At 50.6% G+C, this 25,746-nt stretch overlaps 1 protein-coding gene and 2 pseudogenes across 1 annotated transcript; 2 read left to right on the forward strand and 1 right to left on the reverse strand.

Moving 5' to 3' along the window:
• Positions 1-25,746, reverse strand: part of LOC130862662 (non-receptor tyrosine-protein kinase TNK1-like) — a 618,047-nt pseudogene that overhangs the window by 110,065 nt on the left and 482,236 nt on the right.
• Positions 5,277-12,061, forward strand: LOC130862676 (BRISC and BRCA1-A complex member 1-like). Its single transcript, XM_057752393.1, has 8 exons — positions 5,277-5,618; positions 6,192-6,250; positions 7,457-7,577; positions 7,657-7,735; positions 9,552-9,576; positions 10,046-10,178; positions 10,278-10,364; positions 11,754-12,061. Exons 1-8 carry the CDS (start codon positions 5,319-5,321, stop codon positions 11,952-11,954), a joined length of 1,005 nt encoding a protein of 334 aa, XP_057608376.1. The 5' UTR covers positions 5,277-5,318; the 3' UTR covers positions 11,955-12,061.
• LOC130863092 (ankyrin repeat and LEM domain-containing protein 1-like) overlaps positions 13,658-25,746 on the forward strand; it is a 111,465-nt pseudogene continuing 99,376 nt past the window's right edge.

A 25,746-nucleotide genomic window follows, 5' to 3' on the forward strand; every position in this document is an offset into this window, starting at 1 on the left:
GTGCACAGACACACATGCAGGTACAACACTAAAACCCACAAAATAAGTGAATACAGAACAAAATTAAAACACTATTTTACATAAAGACTAAATCAGGTAAGCTTTCTTAAACTCAGAAGACAATCCACTTCACAGATTTAACGGATTTTACTCAATAGGTATTTGACATTTTATGGCTTGGTAAATCCTAACCATAAACAGACTTAGACTGCATCGGTGTTGGCAAACACCTGCCATGGAGCATGTGTAGAAGTCAGAGGACAATTTCCTACCATGTGGGCACTCAAGTCATCAGGCTTGGCAGCAGACATAGTTACCTGCTGTCCTAGGCCCAGGACTGGTTTAGAGTCCAAGCTTAGTCGTTCCCAGTACCAATCTGCTGTCTTATACCATCAGCTCTATCTTCATCCCAGTTAATTCCACTGCCACAGGGAGCCTACTTTAAAACAGTGTTAACTTCACTTATTGTTAATAATAAGTCATATAAGTCACATGAGTTTTCATAGAGTAGAAATGGCATGGCTTGGAATCAAAAGGTTTAAGTCCTTGTCCCGATTCTGTCCCCAGCTGTGTGTAACTTCAGGCTGTCTTACATTCTCTAAGATGTTTTCGTTCAAGATCATATGGGTAAAAAACAGACTCCTTGAGTTTTATGAAATGGGATTTAAGGATTGAATTTCTCTGAAAACATAATAATCTCAGATTTTGTAAGGTAAACCACACATACATTATTATGTGGACATTGTGCAGGTGTGTTTTTACAAGACAGTGCACTAGAGTTTCAGCTTTATAAATGCCCAGTGTGCATGTTCATGCAGTAACTGTATTTCCCAAAATATCATTTTCTATGTTTCAAGGAAAGATGGTACATTATATTGAAAGGACTAATAGGAGATAAAGTTTATGATCTAAACATGTTTTGAGATGAATACTGTTAAGTTCCAAACCTGGGACAAATGGCTGAGGTGCCCATTTAACATCAAAGCTAGACCTGGCAGCCAGGTTCTCCCAGCATCCCTCAGTCCCTACCTGTTACATACCCTGCCCTCTAGCCCTCTACCCTGAACTCTCCAGCCCAGTGCTGCCCTTCCCTGGAGGCTCTTCAGTATTTAATCTAGACATTTTGCTCACTTTCCCTTTTTAAACCTTTAAACTGCAAGCAGCAGCAGCTGATGTCCTCCCCTCTGCCTTCACCTCCCCATGACTCACAGGGCTCAGTCTGGTCATCCCATGAGGGACTCTGCCAGATATCTCTTCCTCTGTGCTCTCCCATATACCTGTAGTAAACATTCTCCTCCACAGTACCTAGAGCAGTCATGTCCTTTCCTTTTTAGTTCTTTTTTTTTCATTCAAATATGTATTAATAAGATTATAAAAGGGGGCTGGAGAGATGGCTCAGAGGTTAAGAGCATTGCCTCCTCTTCCAAAGGTCCTGAGTTCAATTCCCAGCAACCACATGGTGGCTCACAACCATCTGTAGAGGGGTCTGGTGCCCTCTTTTGGCCTGCAGGCATATAAACAGACAGAATATTGTATACATAATAAATAAATAAATAAATATTTTTAAAAAAGATTATAAAAGGTCTCATAATTTTACATATTCACATAATAACTGTTTAGAATGAAGACACCACACTTAACTATATTACCATTATTAAACATAACAGAAAATTTTCAGTTGTGTGTATTCAACCTACGAAAATTTGAATTTCAAGCCTGAAAATAACAACTATTTCAAGTCAGCAATGGTGGCACACACCCTTAATCCTAGCACTTGGGAGACAGAGGCAGGTGGATCTCTGTGAGTTTGAGGCCAGCCTGGTCTACAAGAGCTAGTTTCAGGGTGGACTTCAAAGCTACAGAGAAACCATGTCTCAAAAAACTAAAAAGAAAAGAAAAAAAAAAGAATGACTCAAAAGGATTTTCTTTGTAGAAATTAGTACTTTCCCTTCAAATCATCAGCATTTTTAAAAATACTACAAATCAAATCATGATGTGCTCATTTTAATACTTAAACCCCTTCTCTCTGTCTCTCTCTGTCTCTTTGTCTCTCTCTGTCTCCGTCTCTGTCTCTCTCTCTGTTTCTCTCTCTCTCTCACACACACAGGCATACATATATACAAACAACAAACAATATGGCATGATTTTTTTTTTAAATTTTGGGAAATACTTACAATGAAAGACATTTAGGACAAAAAAGTTTAACAGACTGGAAAAGTCTTCTGGGCATATATGATCTCAGTTTTGCATGGATTCGATATTGTTGAGGAGCTTTTTGCTTCAAAATGGCACAAATTGGTGTTTTCATTAAATACTGGTGATCTGTAAGTACTGTAAAGAATTTTTACATTCAATCAGAATAAATAACGTATGGGCGTCTTAGCTGTGCTTGGCTAAGCAAAGACGTATTATAAAATCAGTCTCAGCTACAGTTACTAAATATGCACCTAAGGCCCACAGACAGTGCCAGGCACAGAACAGACCCCCACAGACTACAGAATAGCTGTGGGCCACTGTAGCACGTGGAATCTGATTAAACACTGCATGGTTACATCTTTATACCATTAAATACTATGTTTTATGTATTTTTATATGGAACTAATAGAAATTTCTAGTAACTTCTAATTTATGCAAAACAGGAAGGTTTATTTCAACAAGAAAATAAATGTTAACCTTTGCAAAATGTGAAACAGTTCACTGCCCACCTTGGAGACAACTCGCTAGGCAACAGCTTACATTCCAATTTATAGTTCATCAAACAAATGCTAACAAAACACATTCACTAAAAATTATCTGCCACACAGGCTCTTGTCCTGGGTATCTCAAATTCAAGAATTTATTGAACTTTCCTTCATTTAAGAGTTAGAATGTGAGAACGGAACTGGTCATTAGGGGAACCCAATTATCACAGACGTGCTCAGTGTGCGAAAGAAAAGGAATTCATTTTCTAAGTAGGAAAGGGAAGTAGGAGAGGGGGAAGGAGGTGTGGGAGAAAGGAAGCAATCAGAGTTACAACAGAAGAACAGCACAAGGAAATGCCTGCGACATATAAAACTGGAAGGCTGGGGATCGGGGACTGAGTTTACACTAAACAGCTCTTCCTCGGCCCCTTAGACACTGTTCTAAGTAACACTCTCCTACTTAGGAAACAGAACTGATGCACAAGCCCTACAACCCCTGAACAATCAGGAACATTACTTCTATACATAGATTAAATCCAACAAAACCCTCAAGGAATATATTTTTCTCATGTGGCGAATGGCTAAGCTTTGTAGTGAGACACTTGTTCTGTGTAGCCCTGATCAATTTAAAATAAAATGAAATACTGCTGCATTTCACATTGAGGTAATGTTTTTTAAAATAATTAAACTTTGTATTACTTTCAGATTTAAAGCAAAATTGTGAGAACATAAAGCCATCCTGAATATGCTGTTAAGATCCAACAATTGTAACACACTCTTCTCATGATCTACACTTTACAATTTTGTTACTGAATTATTGGCAACAGCTTCCAGAAATTATGGAATTCTCCTGTTTTCTCCTAACAATTACGTCACGAGAACAATTTGTCTCGTTGACAGAGCTGCAGTGTCTGTTTCAAAGACAATACAATTTTAACACTGCTATTTGCTTATCAGATTTTTAAGTTTTCTCTCCCACTGTCTTTACGTTTCTGCTCTAATCCTAACACTGCAGAATACTTGTCCCTCATGTGTTCACATTCCATCTTTAAGTGATCCCCAGTCTGTCTGTGTTTACTTCATGCCACTGACTTGAGAAGGAGACAATTAGTTTGCTGAGTAGCATCATTTTAGATCGGGGTGGTATTTCCTCACACTCAGATTCTAGCCATGAGCTTGTGGCACAGAGATTACATACGTGACACTGGTTCTCAATGCATCCTATGAAGTGGTCTGAGAGAGGACACTGCCCTCCAGGAGAGGGAAACCATGCAGTTGAGTAAAGAATGTCCAGCATAGCCGGGCGGTGGTGGCGCACGCCTTTAATCCCAGCACTCGGGAGGCAGAGGCAAGCAGATCTCTGTGAGTTCGAGACCAGCCTGGTCTACAGAGCTAGTTCCAGGACAGGCTCCAAACCCACAGAGAAACCCTGTATCGAAAAACCAAAAAAAAAAAAAAAAAGGAAATCACCACACTGACATCCAAAGAGCCAGTACCAGCTTGCATTCCCACCAGCAATGCAGAAGTGTTCCCTTTTCCCCACAACCTCTCCAGCATGAGCTGTCATCTGTGTTTTGGATCTTGACCATTCTTACAGGCGTGAGATGGAATCTCAGAGTTGTTTTGATTTGCATTTCTCTGATGACTAAGGATGTTGAACATTTCCTTAAGTGTCTTTCAGCCATTTTAGATTCCTCTGTTGAGAGTTCTCTGTTTAGGTCTTTACTCCATTTTTTAAAATGGATTATGTGTTCTTTTGGTGTCCAATTTCTTGAGTTCTTTGTATATTTTGGAGAACAGATCTCTGTCTGATGTGGGGTTAGTGAAGATCTTTTCCCATTCTGTAGGCTGTCGTTTTGTCTTATTGGCCGTGTCCTTTGCTTTACAGAAGCTTTTCAGTTTCAGGAGGTCCCATTTATTAATTGTTTCTCTCCGTGTCTGTGCTGCTGGGGTCCTATTTAGGAAGTGGTCTCCTGTGCCAGTGCATTCGAGTGTACTTCCCACTTTCTCTTCTACAAGGTTCAGTGTGGCTGGCTTTATGTTGAGGTCTTTGATCCATTTAGACTGGAGTTTTGTGCATGGTGATAGATATGGATCTATTTTCATTCTTCTACATGTTGATATTCAGTTATGCCAGTACCACTTGTTAAATATGCTTTCTTTTTTTCCATTTGATATTTTTTGCTTCCTTGTCAAAAATCAGGTGTTCGAAGATGTGTGGATTGATATCCGGGTCTTCTATTTGGTTCCATTGATCCTCCTGTCTGTTTTTATGCCAATACCAGGCAGTTTTCAGTACTGTAGCTCTGTAGTAGAGTTTGAAGCCAGGTATTGTGATGCCTCCAGAAGTTCTTTTATTGTACAAGATTGTTTTGGCTATCCTGGGATTTTTGCTTTTCCATATGAAGTTGAGTACTGTTCTTTCAAGGTCTGTGAAGAATTTTGCTGGGATTTTGATGGGCATTGCATTGAATCTGTCTTGGCCTCACTCATGAGGGAGCCGTTCTGCAATGAGATTCCCACGCAGCAAGGGGCTCATAGCTCAGCTTCTGGCTTTAGTAACCAGTTGCTTTCAAAAACTCTTAACGCAGGACCCTGGCTTCCGCTATCCCCTCTCCATCCAAGCACCCGGGAGCCATGGAGGTGGCTGAGGCCAACAGCCCCACTGAGGAGGAGGAAGAAGAGGAGGAGGAGGAAGGGGAGGAGCCGACACCCGAGCCCAGGCCTCATACTCGCTCCAACCCTGAGGGGGCCGAGGACCGGGCTCTGGGAGCCCAGACCAACGTGGGCAGCCGCAGTGAGGGCGAGGGTGAGGCGGCCAGTGCAGATGATGGAGCAGCCAGTGTCCCAGGAGCCGGGCCCAAGCCCTGGCAGGTACCAGCACCAGCACCTGAGGTCCAGATTCGAACACCACGGGTCAACTGTCCAGAGAAGGTGGTATGTCTTGGTCGGAGATGAAGGGATGGGGTCCTCAGACAGGCCACTCCTGCCTTGTGAGAGTCTCTAAATTGCTGCCTTATTTTCCTGTGGGTTCCAGGAGCACCACACACTTGGTGATCTAAACATATTTTTATGTGTGGCACCTGGACCTCCACATGTGTCCCCAGCCCCTCACTGGGGGTCCTAAGCAGGAGCTCCATCCCTGAGCCACACCCCCAGCCCCTCACTGGGAGATTGTAGGCGGGGGCTCCACCCTGAGCCACGCCCCCAGCCCCTCACTGGGAGATTTTAGGCGGGGGCTCCACCCCTGAGCCACGCCCACAGCCCTTCCCTAGGGGACTCCAGGCAGGGGCTCCACCCCTGAGCCACGCCCCCATCCCCTCATTGGGAGATTCTAGGCAGGGGCTCCACCCTGAGCCACGCTCCCATCCCCTCACTGGGGATTCTAGGCAGGGGCTCCACCCTGAGCCACGCCCCCAGCCTCTCTTGAGCACTATGTCTGGGTCCCACCCTAGCTGTCTCAGCTCTGTCTGGTTTCATCCTATACTCTGTCTTCTGTTTGTGTTTCAGATCATCTGTTTGGATCTTTCAGAGGAGATGTCTGTGCCAAAGCTGGAGTCCTTTCATGGGTACGTGGCACTGGGCTTGAATATGGGCAGCTCAGAATGCATAGGGACCTTGTTACCCAGTAGGATCTAGGTGTCCATGACACAGTTTCAGGGCTTGTGGCCTTCTAGGCTTCTGTCCATATGTGTGACACTCTTAGGAGCCTAGTGATCCTGGCGTGTGTGTGTGGTGGGGGCTCAGGTTGATGGGGCAGGCCACTGTCAGGTGAGTTCTGTGTGCCCCTGGCAGGTGTAGTAGGTGTCACATCTGGAGAGGCCTCAGGGCTCTGTATGGGATAAGAACAAGACCACAGGAGCTGGTGGCACAGCCCTGCCATCTCAGCACTGGGAGGTGGAGATGGAGGAATCAGGAGGTTTGGGCAGTCAGTAATTTGGGTGCCAGTTTGGGTTCCACAGCAGACTTGAGGCTAGCCTGAACTCTATGGTGAGTTTGAGGCTAGCCTGCACTCTATGGTGAGTTAGAGGCTAACTTGGTATATTAGTCTGGGTGCTCTAGAAGAGCAAAGCTGATGAATGAATGTGTATACATACGCAATTATATATATATAGATAAATACATTTATAAAGGCGATTATTAGAGTGACTCAGGCTGTGGCCCACCTACTCCAACAATGGCAGTCTGCTAAGGGCAAAGTTGTTCAGTGCATGAGGCTGGGTGTCTCAGCTGGTCTCCGGTATATGCTGCAGTCCTGAAGAAGCAGGCTCTAATGACAGTGAAGGAATGGACTTGCTAGTGAGAGCCAGAGCAAGCAGGCAAAGCCAAGTGTTCCTTCGTCCCTGTCATTTACATAGGCTGCCAGCAGCAGAGGGCGTGGCGCAGGTTGAAGGTGGCCCTTTCCACTTCGGAAGCTGTGTATGAGAAGTGGGAGATCTGTATTAGAAGCGGGCCTTCCCACTTCAATGATTTAATTAAGAAAAGAGTGCCTCAGCCGGGCAGCGGTGGTGCACGCCTACAATCCCAGCACCTGGGAGGCAGAAGCAGGTGAATTTCTGAGATATCGAGGCCAGCCTGGTCTACATAGTGAGTTCCAGGACAGCCAGGGCTGTTACACAGAGGAACCCTGTCCTGAAAAACCAAGAAAAGAAAAAAGAGAAAAAAGGACAGAATTCCTCCCAGCCATGCCCAGCCCCTTGGGTTTTAGTTAATTCCAGATGCAGTCGAGTTGACAACCAAGACTAACCCTGCCGCTGTCACCCCGCCTCTCCCAGCTCCCGGACAAACGCCCTGAACGTGTCTCAGAAGATGGTGGAGATGTTCGTGCGCACGAAGCACAAGATTGACAAGAGCCACGAGTTTGCACTGGTCGTGGTGAATGACGACCCTACTTGGGTGAGGCTCGGGGCTGACCAGGACTCTGGGAGACCTCGGGTCCGGGAGCCCCAGTGCTGAGGCTCTGCCTTCCCCGCAGCTGTCTGGACTGACCTCTGACCCCCGCGAGCTCTGCAGCTGCCTGTACGACCTGGAGACGGCATCCTGCTCCACGTTCAGTATCCTTGTCCTAGTCCCCGGCCCCAGATAGCGCTGCCGCCGCCGTGGGGGCTCAGTGGTATTGTGGGCTCCCCCAACCCACAGCCTAGGTTGAGCGCCAGAACCCAAAGCATTCCAGACTCTGAAGTCAGTACTTTTCTATAGTTGCTGGGCTTGGACACAGGACCTTGCTCTGTAGCCCAGGCTGAATCCGTGATCTCCTGCCTCAGCATCCTGAGAGAAGAACGACAATGATTCAGAACCATGCCCCTAATTCTTTATTTTTACATATTTGTTTATTAAGACAGGGTCTCATTATGTAGTCCCGGCTGTCCTGGAACTCACTCTGTAGACAGGTTGACCTCAAACTCAAGAGATCCACCTGTGTCTGCCTCTTGAATGCTGGGCTTAAAGGTGTGTGCCACCACCTCACATCAAATTTATCAATATATTTTTGAGACTTTCTCATGTAGCCCAGCTTAGCATTGAATTCACCATGTAGCTAAGGATGGCCTTCAGCTCCTGATTCACCTGCTTCCACCTCCTGAGCGCTGGGATGACAGTATGCTGGAGAGGAACCCTCAGCCACATGACTGCTGAGCTGCTACAGGCACTTCACCCACTGAGCTGCAGGCACTGCACCTGAATCCCAGCCCCAGCAAAGCTCAGGGGTTTTGCTCAGTGAAATCACAAATAGAATGAATATTCCATGTATGATATTATAGAAGTTACATACAAGACCCAACATGCAGCCAGGTGTTGGGGTGCAGGAGAGTCAACCTAGCACTCAGAAGCTGAGGCAGGAGGATTCCTAGTTAGAGGCCAGCCTTACCAACAAATATCTGGACTCTGTTTCAAAACCACAAAATGAACCCCTTCCCTCAAAAAAAGCATTGACAGAAAGCTGGCTGTTAATCCGCAGTGATCCAGACCCACAGCCACCGAAAACCCAGGCCGCCCAGAGTGGTGGAGGGGTGGGTGTCAGCGAGCCTGACTCCAGGGGACATCCACTGCAGCAGGGCTGGCATTCAGTTACCTAGAAAGTCACAACCCTGTCATTCACCTGGTGGCTCCCCCAGAATTGAGGATGCAGTAGATGTGGCAGGAGAGGGGAGCCCTGGAGGGTCTGCAGGGGGTTAAGGCTACCACCCACTTTATGATGAGTGAGAGGCAGCGGGCTTAGAGAGGTGCTGTGCTGGTGGGAATATACGTCTACCCCAGGGGTCACACTGCCTACCCCAGGGGTCACACAGCTACCCCAGGGGTCACACAGCTACCCCAGGGGTCACACTGCCTACTCCAGGGGTAACACAGCTACCCCAGGGGTCACACAGCTACCCCAGGGGTCACACTGCCTACCCCAGGGGTCACACTGCCTACCCCAGGGGTCACACTGCCTACCCCAGGGGTCACACTGCCTACCCCAGGGGTCACACAGCCTACGTAGGGGTCACACAGCTACCCCAGGGGTCACACTGCCTACCCCAGGGGTCACACTGCCTACCCCAGGGGTCACACTGCCTACCCCAGGGGTCACACAGCCTACGTAGGGGTCACACAGCTACCCCAGGGGTCACACTGCCTACCCCAGGGGTCACACAGCTACCCCAGGGGTCACACTGCCTACCCCAGGGGTCACACAGCTACCCCAGGGGTCACACAGCCTACGTAGGGGTCACACAGCTACCCCAGGGGTCACACTGCCTACTCCAGGGGTCACACTGCTATCCCAGGGGTCACAATGCCTGGCCCCAGAGGTTCCCGTCATCTCCCAGGATCCAGGCCAGAAAAGGCCCCTGCCTCCGAGCTGGCACCTCGTCCTTAGCGTTTCTTCAGATCTAGACGGTCTCTTCAGTCTCATGTGAGTGGTCACCCAGAGTGGGGATGCCTTGGTTCCTTCCCCAGCCAGGCGCAGAGTTGAGGTTGCCCAGTGTGTGTGTGTGTATGTGTGTGTGTGTGTGTGTGTGTGTGTATGTTGGGGGTTGGGGAGGGGCGCCTGGGACAAGATCCTGTGTCCAGCGGTGGGGCTTGAATTTATTAAGGCTTTTAAAGAAGTCATACGGGTTTCATTATGTAGTTATTTTGTGTGCAAGCACATGTTCCACGGTAGCTGTGTGGGTCGGGGGAACTTGTGAGAATCCTTCTCTGCTTCCTCGCGTGGCCCTGACTGCAGGTGCCTCTAGCCCCGGCGCTGTCTCTCTGGCCCTGGCTTTAACATGCAGGACTGCTAGGATCGTGGCTGTGGGATTCAGCTGTGATAGGTGGGGTTCCGGCCACTGCTTGTAGGCGGCTGAGGACCCAGCTCTCCCCCCCCCCCCCCCCCCCCGTAGCCAGCAGAAGACTGAGCTGCCAGTCACAGAGAATGTGCAAACCACCCCCCCCTCCCCCTACGTCGTGCGCACCATCCTGGTCTACAGCCGCCCTCCCTGCCAGCCCCAGTTCTCCCTGACTGAGCCCATGAAGGTAAGCCTGGAGGGAAGGGAGGGCAGTGGTTAGACACCAAAGGGGACCTCCCGGGACCACAGGCTGGAGTGCACCCCATCCTGGTCTCATTCACTGCAGAAGATGCTCCAGTGTCCCTACTTCTTCTTCGACATCGTCTGCATCCACAATGGCACCGAGGAGAAGGAAGACAAGAGGAGGTGGAAGGTGAGAGAGACATCACAGTGGAGTCTGACTTGGACCTGCCCCGGCGGTCATTTAACAGCTGCTCCCTACATTCCACTTTGAGTTGGTGGTGACTGACTTGGGAGGCTGTGGCCTTAGCAGCCAGCCACACCATTCCTTGCACCTCCTCCCGACTCTACCCTGCTGCACTGTCTGCCCGCAGAGCCCTCCCCTCCCAACTTCTCCAGGCCTTACCGTTCTTATGCTCGGACTTGCCCTGTGAGCGGTTTCTAATACCTGTGAGTTTCAGTTTACAGACTGCAAGGTGGGGTAGGTAAGGCGCCTGCAGGCAAGCACGAGGACTCGCACTCAGTCCTGGGACCAGCATGGTGGGAGCACTGACTCCCAGGGGTTATATCCCGACCTCTATATGCCTGCACATTCTCACACATGTACCCACACACCCATGCACACCTGTGCGTGAGGCACCTGAAAGGCTGAGGCAGGGGTTGTGACATGATAGGGATGTTGTGTGACAAGACGTTTCCTGGACAGACACAGCACTCACCCCTGAGAGGAGCCCACAGCACACCAAAGTACAATGGACACCACGACGTCCAGCTTGATGAACCAGTGAACTTACTGGGGTTGCTTACAGGAATAGGGTGAGGGGTCACCTACAGGAGCAGAAATGACAGCTACATCACCAAAGCCCACACAGCAGGACTGACAACTCACAGACTGGGAGCCTGGAGCACACTGCACAGCCTGCAGGGTGGAGAGTGTCCCGTCCACATAACTCTGGTCTAATCTCTCCAGGCCGCTGAGGAGCTCCTTACCCCAGCAGGGAGGGGCCTAGTGAATCTGCTCAGTTTCAGGGACTTCCTGAAGCTGTTTGGAGTTGTTTGCCTTCCTGCCTAAGGAGCTTCCCTGCAGGGTAGAATGTTTATCTCAGAGAAAACTCTGGACTACAGAGTGAGGCCTTGTTTGAGGGACTAGGAAATGCGGGTGGCAGGTGCTGCTGTGGGCCCTCCCACGCCTTCCCCTCTGGTTTGGATCAGAGTCTCTTGTTGCCAAGGCAGCCGCCTTGCAAGGGAGAGCACTGGGATGAAGGTCATGTCCTGCTGCGTTCAGCTGTCCACGTAACTGTGTGTGTGTGTGTGTGTGGGGAGAGCACTTACCTGGCAGATACTTTACTCACCAAGACCCCTCTCGCCAGCACTTTGGGCTTCTAGGGTGCCCAGGTCGTGGCTGCTTGGTGGGTGCCAGCCAATGTTTGCTGACTGCATTAGTAGTTTCTGGTCTGACCGACTCCTCTTCACCCCTCAGGACCCACTCTAGATGCCCCTTCTTCTAGGACAGCCTCCAGGGGCAGGGAGGGCCTCTGAGGGCTAATGCCAACCCTGAACAGCCTCTCCTTGGCCCCTGCAGGATGTATTCTCCTTCATGGGCAGCCTGGACACCAAGGGCACCAGCTACAAGTATGAGGTGGCACTGGCTGGGCCGGCCCTCGAGCTACACAATTGCATGGCCAAGCTGCTGGCCCATCCACTTCAGAGGCCTTGCCAGACCCATGCGAGCTATAGCCTGCTGGAGGATGAGGAGGCTGGTGAGGGCGAAGCCACCGTGTGACCCGTGGCATTTCTGCACCGTTCAGGAGCCCGGTGCACCCACACCCACTCCTACTGTGTCTGCTGTAAATTCTTCCTGGGACCAGTTTGTCACCAGAATAAAAATCTGAGGCTTCTGAGCCTGCCTTCTGGTCATTTTAGGTTCACCAAAACAGAAAACAGGAGCTGAACTGAACAGTCTGGCATGGCTTCTGGCTCGGCCGGATCCATCTCGGTGTCCTGATGCCATTGTGACTTGCGCTGTTCTCTCCCTCTGACTGGTGTTAACTGCACTTTGCAACCTCCTCTTCACCCTACAGAACCCACCCCAGACGTCCTTTCCTCCAGAGACAGGGGTGATCTTTTGCACGCAAGACCGGCGTGGCCCCCACAGGAAGGTCCTCCTGGACACCCAAGGGTCCCAGCTCCAAGTGGGAAGCGGGTTGGGGTGACATCTATTACCCCACCACCCCAACTGTTCTGCAGTACTGTTTGGACCTGTGTGGCCTCACCATGAGCGATCACCACCCAGGGGTCTAGGATGGGGACATTTGGTGGGCGCCCCAGAAGAGGAAGGCAAACCTGGAGTCCCTCCTGCCTTCCCAGGTCAGGCCACAGAGGTTCATCCACTCCACCTTCTCAGTTGATAGAAACCAAAATGGCAGTGGGTGGGAGTCGGGCTCACTTTGATGTGGGAGACAGAGGCGGGAGGATGGCCAGTTTTAGGTCAGCAGGGGCCACATAGAGAAGCCTTGATTCAAAAGGATTATGAACAGAAATAGACCGGACCTGGTGATGATTCATCCGTTCAGAGGACTGGTTGTGCGTGCAGAGAACCTGGGTTCGATTTCCACGTTTGGGCTCACAGCTTACGTTCCGGGCGATCCGATGCAGCTTCTGGTCTCCATGGACACCAGTCACACATGGTACACAGACAGGCATGCAGGCAAAACACCCACACACTTAATTTTAAAAAGTAGGTCAGCTTGATTAAATGTTTTCTGGCCTCTTCATTTATTTGCCACTTAGTGTTGAGTCCTGTCTTCCATTTGCAAATAAGGAAAATGCAGCTCTTTAGAAAACTTTATTTAATTAATTTGTGTGCGCGCGCACGTACGCTTGTGCAGGCTCACAGCCAAGGCACACAGGTGTATGTTAGTCTGTTCTCTTTCCAATGTCTGCGTCCTGTGGTTGGGATCAAACTCAGGTCCTGAAGCTTGGCAGCAAGCACCCTTATCCGCTGAGCTGTCTCCAGGCCCTGGCGAAGACCTTCCTCACAAAGCGACGGTGACTGCCAGCTCCTCTGGATTGAAAGTGCACGACGCTGTTCCTCAGGAGGCAGATCCCAGCACTTGCAGACTGAGGCAGAAGGATGGCCCTGAGTTCCTGGACAGCTTGGGCTAAGTCTAGGATACCCAGTAGTTTGTTTTGTTAAAGGCAAAGAGAGGTTCTGCTCTTTATCCCAAGCTCCCCTGGAATTCGCGGTAATCTTCCTGGCTCAGCTTTCCAAATCTCGGAATGGGACCCCAGCTGAGCGCACCGCCCGCTCTCCTGTCCCTGAGGTTTGATGGTCCAGGACACACCTTGTCTCCATCAGCAGCTTGGGGCGACCCGGGTCCAACCAGGTCTTTCCCAGAGGCAGGGCTGGGGAGCCGGGGGCGGGGCTGCGCATGCGCAGAGGTCGCCGCGCGAATTTGAATCCGAGGGCTGTGACACCTTTGGGACATGGCCGATGCTGCCCTGCAACTGTTGGTCGCACTGCGCGAGGAAGATCCGCGGTGAGCGCGGGACGCTGGTCCTCCCTTGCCTTCTGCTCCCTGGGCGGCCAAAGGGCTGATGTCCGCTGTCACCGTCCCCCCAGGGCTGTGGAGGAGCTGCTGCACCTCGGGGCGGACCCCAGCCTTATTGCTGTTGGTGTTGGATGGCGTGGCGGCGGTGCACCTGGCGGCCCGAGCTCGCCGTCCGCGCGCCCTGCATTGCCTCCGGATCCTGCTGCGCCAGGGCGCTGACCCCAATGCTCGGTGAGGCGCCGTCCTGGTCACCGTGGTGCGGTGGGTGTGACTTGGGGACCCGGCGGCGCTGGGCATCAGGCTCCCGGGTCCCAGGCGTCTGGTCTAGGAGGTGTCTGCTCCCGAGGTCGTGACTTGGTCATTCTGGCACTCTGGAGGGTGAGGCAGGAGGATGATCGTGAGTTAGAGTATCAACTTTCCCCTCACCCCCATTGGTAGTGGGCACAGGGGGCTGAGGCAGAGGGAGCAAAGAGTTCAAGGCCTGGAAAAGGAAACTCCTCCTCTCTCCCGGGGTCCCAGGTCCACTGAGGCGCTGACACCCGTGCACGTGGCCGCCGTGTGGGGCTGTCGTGGCGCCCTGGAACTGCTGCTAAGCCGAGGGGGCGACCCGACGCTGCGAGACCAGGTCAGGATCCCACGCAGCGCGCGCGGGGCGGGGTGGGGGGTGGAGGAGGGCGGGCCGTGGGCGCCCCCTGCTGAGCTGACCGTGCCTGTGCAGGACGGGCTGAGGCCACTGGACTGGGCTCTGCAGCAGGGACACCATGACTGTGCATGCCTGCTGCGGGAGATGGACACGCCCACCCGGACACGGAAGGAGACCCTGGAGCCAGCTGGTGAGCAGAGCTCAGGGGGTGCAAAGAACCTGTCACCGCGCTGCCTCACTTCTGGGGGTCAGTTCCATCTGCCCATTTGCCATCTGTCAATCACTATCCATCATCTCTCAATCATCTTATCACCTAACTTTTATCTGTCATCTATCTTGTCTATATCATCTGTTTATATGTTTATCTGTCTGCTTAGTTGTCATCTATCTATATATTTATATATGTTTATCTATATTTAGAGAAGTTACCTGTAGCCCTGGCTGGCCTTGAATCCACCATGGGTCGAGGACGTGTCTTTGTGAGGGCTCCTGGCATCTTTATACCTCCGTGTTTGTCACCGGTCTCAGAGCAGCTCATGCGCAGAGCTGAGCTGGCAGCTGCTCGTGAGGTGGCGGTGGAGCCCGGGAGTCCAGAGGCCACTGGGAGTGAGGACTGCAGCAGCGATGCCTCCTTTGTCACTGCATCGGAGGACTATCTGCAGCCCCAGCGCCCTGCGGGGACACTGGGGCCCGCAGCCAGCCTGTGGCAGTCTGGTGGGGCTGAGGCAGCTGGGAATGGGGTACTGAGCTGCCAGCTGCAGGCCCTGACGTTGACCACAGGGGCCACCAATGTCCCATCCCTGCCAGGTGACGGGGACTCGGGGGCCTTGCATCCACACGGCTCAGTGCCCCCCATGTCCGACCTGCAGCTGCTCCAGTCCTTGCGGGCACTGGGCCACAGTCCTGGCCCGGTCACCCCTTTCACCCGTGGACACTACTTGCGGCGGCTGCAGGAAGCCCAGGCTAGCCCGGGTGAGCTGGGAGTCCCGTGGCGGTGTGAATCCCGAGACCTGCCTGTTAGCCCCACCGTCCTCACCGGCGGTCCTTTTCAGCTCTGGCTCGGTTTCCCCTTCCCAGCTGTTCCAGGGCACAGCCCAGAACTGGCGGAGGTGCTGAGAACAGGCCACGTTCCCCACTGCCAGGCGGATGAGGCCGCCCTGGCTCAGCACTTTCAACGGCCAATCCCACGAAGAGGTGGCAGGGAGGCGTCACCAAGTCCAGCTTTACGTATCTTCTTCTTGACCCCAGTTATGATGGGGACGGTAAAGCTGGGGCTTGGGATTAGAGGGATCTTGGCTCCACAGGGTCCGCCCTGACAGAGGTGGGGAAGGGTTGGATTGTTCCTTGCTGGTGGCTTTTGCCTCTGTGGGGGGGGGGGTACACGACTGTGAGCACGAGGCCTGGGTTGTTCCAGGGAGATTCTGTACACACACACACACACACACACACAAGTTGGTGGGGATTTATTTATTTTTGATTTGCTGTGTGTCCCTAGGGAAGGGACTAGCCTTCTCTGTTAATCGAGTCAGTTCCGGCTGTGAGTACCCATTTCATGGCTTATAAAATAGGGGCCCCTGGATGTGGGTTCAAAAGGGCCCATGGCTCTGGGGACAGCGGTCATCTTCGCTCTCTGAGACGTCCTTCCTCCCCCACCACCCTTTTTTTTACACGTTTTATTTTCTGTGCGTGTGTCTGTATGTGCACATGTGGAGGTCTAAAGGTAACTTCTGGGAACTGATTTTTCTCCTCCATCGTGTGGGTCATCAGGATTGGTAGTGTCAGGGTTGGCAGCTGGCTCCTTCACCGTCTGCACCACTCTGTTCCCAGGCAGACGCAGGGACTGCCTGCCCGAGCCTCCTCCCTCACACTGGCCGAGTGTCTGCAATGTTTCGTGGGAGCCATCTTCTACGTGGGCAAGGGGACCCGTGCCCGGCCGGATGCCCACCTCTGGGAAGCCCTCGGCTACTGTGAACGCCCAGGGAAAAATGTGAGGACAAGGGGCAGGAGTGGTCAGGCCTGCCAGCCTTCAGACAGTCGGAGGGCAGAAGGCTTAGGACCCGACTCCTGATTCCACCCCCCAGGCCTGTCCCAAGGTACGCCGGATCTTAGACATCTGGGCCAGCGGCCGCGGTGTCCTTTCCCTACACTGCTTCCAGCACACGGTGGCCATGGAGGCGTACACGCGGGAGGCCTGCCTGTTGGACGCCCTAGGTAAGGGTCGGGCTTTTAGGGCTGAGGTCTCAGGGAAAGTGAGCTCTGAATTCCCTCACTGTTCATGTTCATTCCCATGGTGGGTAGTTACTGAGCGCCACCTGCATACCTAGAACACGCCTGTCGAAATATAGTCTGTGCCGCTTGTTGTGGAGGAGGGGTGGGTGGAGGCCACGCCATGACTTTGCCTCTGATCTGTCCAGGTATCCAGACACTGACCAACCAGAAACAGGGCCACTACTATGGAGAGGCTGCCTACTGGCCACCCACGAAGCGGCGGCGCTTGGGGGTGTATCTGCTGCACTGTGCTCTGCTAGTTTTCCTGGCTGAGGGGAAGGAGAGCTGAGGCCGCAGGACATCCAGGCCCAAGGCTGAGTGCTGAGGACATGATCGGGAAGCATGAGCCATGGGGTCCCCAGCTGGGTCCCCAGCTCTGGCTTTAGAGGCTTGGTGTGTGTGTGTGTGCTGAAGTGTGTGAGTGATGCTGCGTCTAGGTGCTCCTGGATAGGTGGTGAGCTCCCATTGTGTGTGCGGGGCAAACCAGCCGAGGGGCAGAAGGGCCTCTAGAACATTCTACTTTCAGGCCAGACGTGTTAGTGGTGGCCTACCACCACAACCTCGGGAGGATGGGGCAGGAGGATTGCTAGTTGGAGATCAGCCTGGAGACTGGAAACTGGCATACATTTGTATTCGGTTAGAGGCCTCTGAGTGTGTTTAGTGGCAACAATCCTTCCCCTGTCGGTGTCCACCCTCCAGGGCCCAAATATGCTCTTGGGAGAGCATCGAGGGTCAAGCAAGGCTGCAGAGCTCAGACTGACTGGGAGCGGAGTGTGTGTGCATGTGCGTGTGTGTGTGTGCTCGTGTGTGAGTGTGTGTGTGTGTGTGCACGTGCGAGTACGCCTATAGTGTTCCTAGGAATGCCTTACCCCTCCGCAGTCCTGAGCTGTGTCTAGCCCCTTGCCCTCTAAGCATCCAGGCAGCCTGAGGTTTGGCCTGCCTCTCCGGTCCTCACCCTTCTCCATCACCATGTGGCTGCCTTCCTCCAAGAGCTTCAGGAAAGCCCACAGCAGGATCTGCAGGCACATGGGAAGTCCCTCCTGCCGTCTACCCTTCAGCCCCACCCAGATGGATCTCCAGGATGGCCCGCCACCCTGCTGGAACCTCACCAGGTATTCATTCACTCGGTTAACACCCATTAAGCGCCTACAGTATGCCTGAGGTAGGACTTCTCAACCTTGGCTCTGTGGACCGCTTGGGGTTGCGTCTCTGCTGTGGGACATCGCGTGTGTTGTAGGGTGCTGGGTGTCCCCCCTCTCAGGATACAAGGGAAACTCTGCCCTCTTCCACCAGAAGGTTGCCCACCTGTCTTGGGTCACACCACCTGGAAGCACCACTGAGGAAGATCAGTCCTCCAGATCGCCGCCCAGCTGACAGCCCTGCCCAGGCAGAGACCACGCCCACCATAAGTCACACCCACTTAAAGCAAGCCACAGCAAGGCTTGTAGCCTAGGAACCATACTCACCTGGAAGCTGTGGAACTGCGGCCGCCCCCTTCACTTGGACATAGATTGAGGCATCTGAGGGCCATGCCTCCCGGTGCCACGCCCCCAGATTCTCCATGCAGCTAGCTGCTGCTTCGAAATGGGGGCCTTCTGTTTCACTCAGATGCTACCTGATGGCTGGTTGTGGCCAAGAAACCAGGTTCCCAGCACAAATACTTTTTGTTTGTTTGTTTTGCTTTTGCTTTTTTTGAGACAGGATTTCCCTGTGTTGTCCTGGCTGTTCTGGAACCCGCTCTGTAGACCAGACTGGCCTCAAACTCACAGAGATCCGCCTGCCTCTGCCTCTGGAGTGCTGTTATTAAAGGCGTGCGCCACTGCCTGGCTCCAGCACAAATTCTTTTCGATTATTTTTATTTCATGTGCACTGTGTTTTTGTCTTCATGTATGTCATATGAGGGTGTCAGAGTCCCTGGAACTGGAGTTATTGTTATGAACTGCCATGTGGGTGCTGGGAATTGAACCCTGGTCCTCTGGAAGAGCAGCTCAATGCTCTTAACCGCTGAGTCATCTCCCCAGCCCCAGCACAAATTCTTTTTTTTTGTTTTTTTTTTTGTTTGTTTTTTTGTTTTTTGTTTTTTTTGATTTTCGAGACAGGGTTTCTCTGTAGCTTTCTGGTTCCTGTCCTGGAACTAGCTCTTCTAGACCAGGCTGGCCTCGAACTCACAGAGATCCGCCTGCCTCTGCTTCCCGAGTGCTGGGATTAAAGGCGTGCGCCACCGCCGCCCAGCCCCAGCACAAATTCTTAATGTCACTGTGGAGCTGGCAAAAGGAGAATCAGTCGTTAGCAAGGGTTTAGAGCCACAAGGGCCTGAGATGTCTGGGTGCTGGCCTAGCCTGCAGGAGGCTTTGGAGGTGTAGGGGATGGGGCGGGGGAAGAGGGAAGGAAAGAGGAATATTGTGATAGGTGTGTGCCTGGCCAGCCTGAGTTGCACGTGGAACTCAGTCTCAGTATAATATAACACTGACTTTGTGGTTTAGTGTCCTTAGACAAGGGGCTGGCCATTTCTGCTCATTGCCTTCCTTAGAAAATGTTTTGGATTCCTTGAGCTAGCGGAGCAGGATTGTAGAATCCTGCCAGGAGGTCAGGAGTTCAAAGCCAGTTCAATATGCAGTGTGTTTACAGTCACCTTCAGGTTGCTCACAGAGCACAGCTGCTGCACTGTCTCCATGCTGGGAGTGCGGGCCCAGCCTGTCATGTTGCTGTCTCATGCAGCCTGCGGTGCTGACTCCCTCTCCTGCCTCATTGTTTCACCTGCATTTGGGGACAGTCCGCAGGGGACCTTGTCCTTTTGTGTCTGGAGCTTCCTGTGAGGTCAGGGCTACCCTGGCCAGGAGTTTAGATGCCCTGCAGAAGGAGCACACTTTGAGTGGTGGCTGCTTGGCCTGGGGTGCCAGGATCTGGGGTGCAGCTGCTGCAGTGCCCTGTTTGTCTTCCTGGATGGGGGCAGTGGCAGCTGCAACCTCAGGACTGAGGATGTGCCCTGCAGCAGTGTCTGACAGCCCCAGCTCTCACTTTAGTGTGTGTGTGAGTGTGTGTGTGTGTTCTATCTGACAGCCCCAGCTCTCACTTCAGTGTATGTGTGTGTGAGTGTGTGTATGTGTTCTATCTGACAGCCCCAGCTCTCACTTCAGCATGTGTGTGTGTGTGCTTGTGTGTGTGTATGTGTTCTATCTGACAACCAACTCTCGTTTCAGAGAGTGTGTGTGCATGTGTGTCTGTATGCTTGTGTGTGTGTGTTCTGACAGCTCCAGCTCTCACTTCAGTGTATGTGTGTGTGTGTGCTTGTGTGTGTGTATGCTTGTGTTATATCTGACAGCCCCAGCTCTCACTTCAGTGTATGTGTGTGTGTGTGTGTGCTTGTGTTCTATCTGACAGCCCCAGCTCTCACTTCAGAGTGTGTGTGTGTGCTTGTGTGTGGGTTGTCTGACAGCCCCAACTCTCATTTCAGAGTGTGTGTGCTTGTGTGTGTGTTGTCTGACAGCCCCAACTCTCATTTCAGAGTGTGTTTGTGTGCTTGTGTGTGTGTATGTTGTCTGACAGCCTCAGCTCTCACCTTAGAGTGTGTGTATGCACACGCATGTGTTCGCATTCTATATCTCCCTCTCCAGGGGTGGGTAAACTTTGATCCTTTCTGCTGGACAGGTGGTGAGCACCCCAGGTGTGTGGAAATGAGTGTGTGTGGAACAGAAGTTACTCTAGAACGTTCCACTGCATCTCCAGGCCTGTCATCCTTGGGGACAAGCAGAGAGGAAGTATCTTGGCTTACCTGCTGCTGGGGAGAAGCACGCTGAGGGGAAGGCTGTGATGCTGCTGTTGGAGGTTCCAGCCTGGCTGCACCTTGCTGCCACCGTGGACAGAGAAGATGCACGGTCCATGCTGCAGGCTAGCTGATCCTGGGCTAGTTCTCTTCACTTTTACACAGTTCAGGCCCCTGCCCATTGTGGAAGTTCTTATTTTTGGATTGTATTTTATTTTAAATATTTACTTATTTATTTATTATGTATACAATATTCTGTCTGTGTGTATGCCTGCAGGCCAGAAGAGGGCACCAGACCCATTACAGATGGTTGTGAGCCACCATGTGGTTGCTGGGAATTGAACTCAGGACCTTTGGAAGAGGAGGCAATGCTCTTAACCTCTGAGCCATCTCTCCAATCCCCTGGATTTTATTTTTTAGAAAAAAGAAATTGCTTGCTGCTAGTGCAACTCAGGTGATAGACAGCGAGTGCTACGCCTTCTCCCAAGGACGGCGCAGGGAGGTGCTTAGCTTAAGTCTGCTCTGTTGAGCTAAGAGGTGGTAGTGCACACCTTCAGTCCCAGCCCTTGGGGATCAGAAGTAGAGAGATCTCTGAGTTCGAGGACCAACCAGGGCTACAGAGTGAAACCCTTTCTTGAAAAACCAAACAGGAAAGAATTCTGTTCTGAGGGCTTAGGGGTGGCTCTGAGGTTAAGACCACTGGCTGCTCTTGCAGAGGACCTGGCTTTGGTCCTCAGCACCCTCATGGTGGCTCACAGACATCTGTAACTCCAGCTCCAGGGGACCTGACACTCTCTTCTGACCTTCACAAGCAACTGCAATCATGTACACATAATACATTTAAAAATAAAAGTTGCTGAGCTCGATGGCTGTCTCAGGGGTTTATTGCTGTGAAGAGACACAATGACCACAGAGACTTTTTTCTTTAATTTTTTTTAAAAAAGTATGTTTTCTCATCTTACATACCAATTCCAGTTCCCACTCCCTCCCCTCCTCCTGCTCCCTCCACCTTCCCCTGTACCCCACCCCATCCACTCCTCAGAAAGTATAAGGCTTCTCATAGGAAGTCACCAAAGTCTAGCACATTGCTTTGAGGCAGGACCAAGACCCTCCCCACTATATCTAGGTTGAGCAAGGTATCCATCAAAGAGAATGGGATCCCAAAAGACAGTTCAAGCACTAGGGATAAATCCTGGTCTCGCTGTTGGTGGCCCTGCAGTCTGCCCCAGCCGTACACCTCACCCACATGCAGAGGCCTAGTTTGGATCTATGCTGGTTACCCTGCTGTCAGACCAGAGGCAGTGAGCTCCCATTAGCTCAAGTAGCTGTTTAATTGGGCATCCCCATCATGGTCTTGACCCATTTGCTCCTATTATTTCTCCTTCCTCTCTTTGACTGGACTCTATGAGCTCAGCCCAGTGCTCCGCTGTAGATCTCTGAATCTGTGTCCATCAGTTGCTGGATGAAAGTCCATCTGACTATAGGGCAAGGCAATTTCAGGTATCTCCACAGTTGCTTAGGGTCTTAACTGGGTTTATTCTCGTGGATTCCTGGGAATTTCTCTAGTGCCAGGTTTCTTGCTAGCCCCATAGTGGCTCCCTCAACCAAGATATCTCTTTCCTTGCTTTCCCTCTCTGTCCTTTTCTTCATGGTGGCCACTGGGAGGGTGAGGTACAAGGACCAGATTGGAGGCCAACCTAGGCTACTTACTGAGTCCAGTTGGCACCTATATATGTTCCAAGATAGGGTTTCTGTGCTCTGGTTGTCCTGGAACTCATTCTGTAGAACAGGCTAGCCTTGTACTTGGAGATCTGCCTCCTAAGTGGTGGGATTAAAGGTGTGCACCACCTGGCATAACTGGATATCAACATGTAGAAGAATGAAAATAAACCCATATCTATCCCCGTGCACAAAATGCAAATTCAAATGGGTCAAAGATCACAACATAAGTTCAGTTACACTGAACCTGATAGATGAGAAAGTCGGAAGAGGCCTTGAACACACAGGAGACCACTTTCTAAATACAACACCAGTAGGACAGACACTGAGAGCAGCAATTGAATGGGACCTCCTGAAACTGAGAAACTTCTGTAAGGCAAAGGACATGGCCAATAAGACAAAGCAGCAGCCAACAGAACAAGAAGATCTTCACCAGCTACATCTGACAGTGTTGAGCTACAAAATATATAACGAACTCAAACCAGGGGAGGTGGTGCACGCCTATAATTCCAGCACTCGGGAGGCAGAGGCGGGTGGATGTCAGTGAGTCCGAGGCTAGCCTGGTCTACAGAGTGAGTTCCAGGACAGCCAGAACTGTTACACAAAGAAATCCTGTCTTCAAAACCAAAAAAAAAAAACCAGAAAAAAACAACCCAAACAAACAAACAAAAAACCCAAATAGTCCAATTAAAAAATGGGACACAGATCTGAACAGAAAATTCTCAAAAGAAGAATCTCAAATGGCCAAAAGACATTTAAGACAATGCTCAACATCCTTAGTCATCCAGGAAATGCAAATCAAAATGACTCTCAGGTACACCTTACACTTTCAGAATGGCTAAGATAAAAAACGTGGATGACAGCTTATGCTGGAGAGGATGTGGAGCAAGGGGAACACTCATCCATTGCTGGTGGGAGTGCAAGCTTGTACAGCCACTTTGGAAATCAGTGTGGTGGTTTCAGATAATTGGGAATCAATCTACCTCAAGACACAAGTATCCCACTCTTGGGCACATATCCAAAGAATGCTCAATCATACCACAAAGACATTTTCTCAACTATGTTCATAGCAGTCTTATTTGTAATAGCCAGAACGTGGAAACAATCTAGATGCCCCTCAACTGAAGAATGGATAAAGAAAATGTGGTCCATTTACACAGTAGAGTACTACTTAGCTGTAAAAAACAATGACATCTTGAAATTTGCAGGCAAATGGATGGAACTAGAAAAAAAACTATCCTGAGTGAGGCAACCCAGACCCAGAAAAACAAGCGTGGCATGTACTCACTCAGAAATGGATGTTAGTCATACAGCAAAGGATAACCAGGTTACAATTCACAACCCCAGAGAAGCTAGGTAAAAAGGGGGACCCTTCTGGTTGATGGTGGCCATTCCTTTTAATCTGAGCACTCTGGAGGCAGAGACAGGCAAATCTCTGTGAGTTTGAGGCCAGCCTGGTCTATAGAGGGAGTTCCAGGACAGGCTCCAAAGCTACAGAGAAACCTTGTCTAAGGAAAAACAAAAGACCCTAAGAGAGACACACACGGAGGGCCCCAGGAAAGGAAAACAGTTAAGATCTCATGGGTCAACTGGGAAGGGGAATCAAAGGGAGGGGACGTGTGATGGAACATGAGGGCAAGTTCGGGAGTGATGGAATGGGAGAGCAATGAAAGAGATACCTTGATAGAGGGAGCCATTAAGGGTTAGGGAGAAAACAAGTGTAAATCCCGAACTCTGGCTCCATCTTTGGAGGCCCCGCCCCTGTGCCCCTTGCACCTTGACACCTCCCCGAGGAGGGTCAAGGTACCCGCCAAACCTTGACCCCTCATCTGAGGAGGTCAGGACCACTCCCCCAGTCTATTTAAACTGCTCCTCGCAAAGGCAACTTGTGGTCTTCCCTCTTTTCCTGCGGTGGTCTTCTCGGTTCCCCTTGGGGCCTCCCAAGAATGCAGGAGTTCTTTTTTTTATTTTTTTAAAATTTTTTATTATTATTTATTTTTTTTATTAATTTTTTATTTTGTTTTTTATTCTTTTTTAATTAATATTTCCACCTGCTCCCCATTTCCCATTTCCCTCCCCTCCTCCCAAATATTGCCCCCTCCCCCCACTATCCTCCCCCTATCTCCACTCCTCTTCTCCACCCCCCACACCATTCCCCCTCCCTTTCGATACTGAAGAGCAGTCCAAATTCCCTGCATAGCGGGAAGACCAAGGTCTTGTATCTAAGTCCAGGAAGGTGAGCATCTAAACAGGCTAAGCTCCCACAAAGCCAGTTCATGTATTAGGATCGAAACCTAGTGCCATTGTCCTTGGCTTCTCATCAGCCTTCTTTGTCTGCCATGATCAGAGAGTCCAGTTTCAACCCATGCTTATTCAGTCCCAGACCAGGTGGCCTTGGTGGGCTCCCAATAAATCAGTTGCCCAAGGTACCAGCTGGGGACATCTCCCTGGACACCTGCGAACCCCTCTGGAGACAAGTCTCTTGCCAACCCTAAGATGGCTCCCTTAGTTAGGATATATACTTCGCTGCTCCCGTATCCTCCCTTCCTATATCTCAACCATCCCAATCCCCCGAGCTCCTCCCATCCTCCCCTTCTCATGTTTCTCATCCCATTTCCCCTTTGCTCCTTGCCACCTCACCCGCAAGTTCCCAGTTTTTGCCCGGCAATCTTGTCTATTTCCCCTCTACAGGCGGATGAGTATACGATTTTCTTTGGGTTCACTTTCTTATTTAGCTTCTCTAGGATCACAAATTATATGTTCACTGTCCTTTATTTATGGCTAGAAACCGATTATGAGTGAGTACATCCCATGTTCCTCTTTTTGGGTCAGGGATACCTCACTCAGGATAGTGTTTTCTATTTCCATCCATTTGCACGCAAAATTCGAGAAGTCATTGTTTTTTACCGCTGAGTAGTACTCGAATATGTATATATTCCACACTTTCTTCACCCATTCCTCCATTGAAGGGCATCTAGGTTGTTTCCAGGTTCTGGCTATTACAAACAATGCTGCTATGAACATAGTTGAACAGATACTTTTGTCATTTGATGGGGCATCTCTTGGGTATATTCCCAATAGTGGTATTACTGGATCTTGGGGTAGGTTGATCCCAAATTTCCTGAGAAATCGCCACACTGATTTCCAAAGTGGTTGCACAAGTTTGCATTCCCACCTGCAATGAATGAGTGTGCCCCTTTCTCCACAACCTCTCCAGCAAAGGCTATCATTGGTGTTTTTGATTTTAGCCATTCTGACAGGTATAAGATGGTATCTCAAAGTTGTTTTTAAAAAAAGAAAAAGAAAAAGAAAAAGAAAAAGAAAAGAAAAATAACAGTAATTTACAGACACTCTTCATTAATATCTCTTAATATCAGTGGACTCAATTCATCCGTGCAAAGACCTAAGCTAAGAAAATGTATATGAAAACAAGATCCATACATCTGTATACAAGAAACACACTTCGACGTCAAAGACAGACATTACCTCAGTGTAAAGGTTTGGGAAAAGATTTTCCAATCAAGTTCACCTAAGAAACAAGCTGATATACCTCCACCAATATCTAACAAAATAGATTTCAAACTAATACCAATCAGAAGAGATGGAGGAGGACATTTTATTCTCATAACAG

The sequence above is a fragment of the Chionomys nivalis genome, chromosome 20 (assembly GCF_950005125.1).
Source record: "Chionomys nivalis chromosome 20, mChiNiv1.1, whole genome shotgun sequence".
In the NCBI taxonomy this organism is placed as follows: Eukaryota; Metazoa; Chordata; class Mammalia; order Rodentia; family Cricetidae; genus Chionomys; species Chionomys nivalis.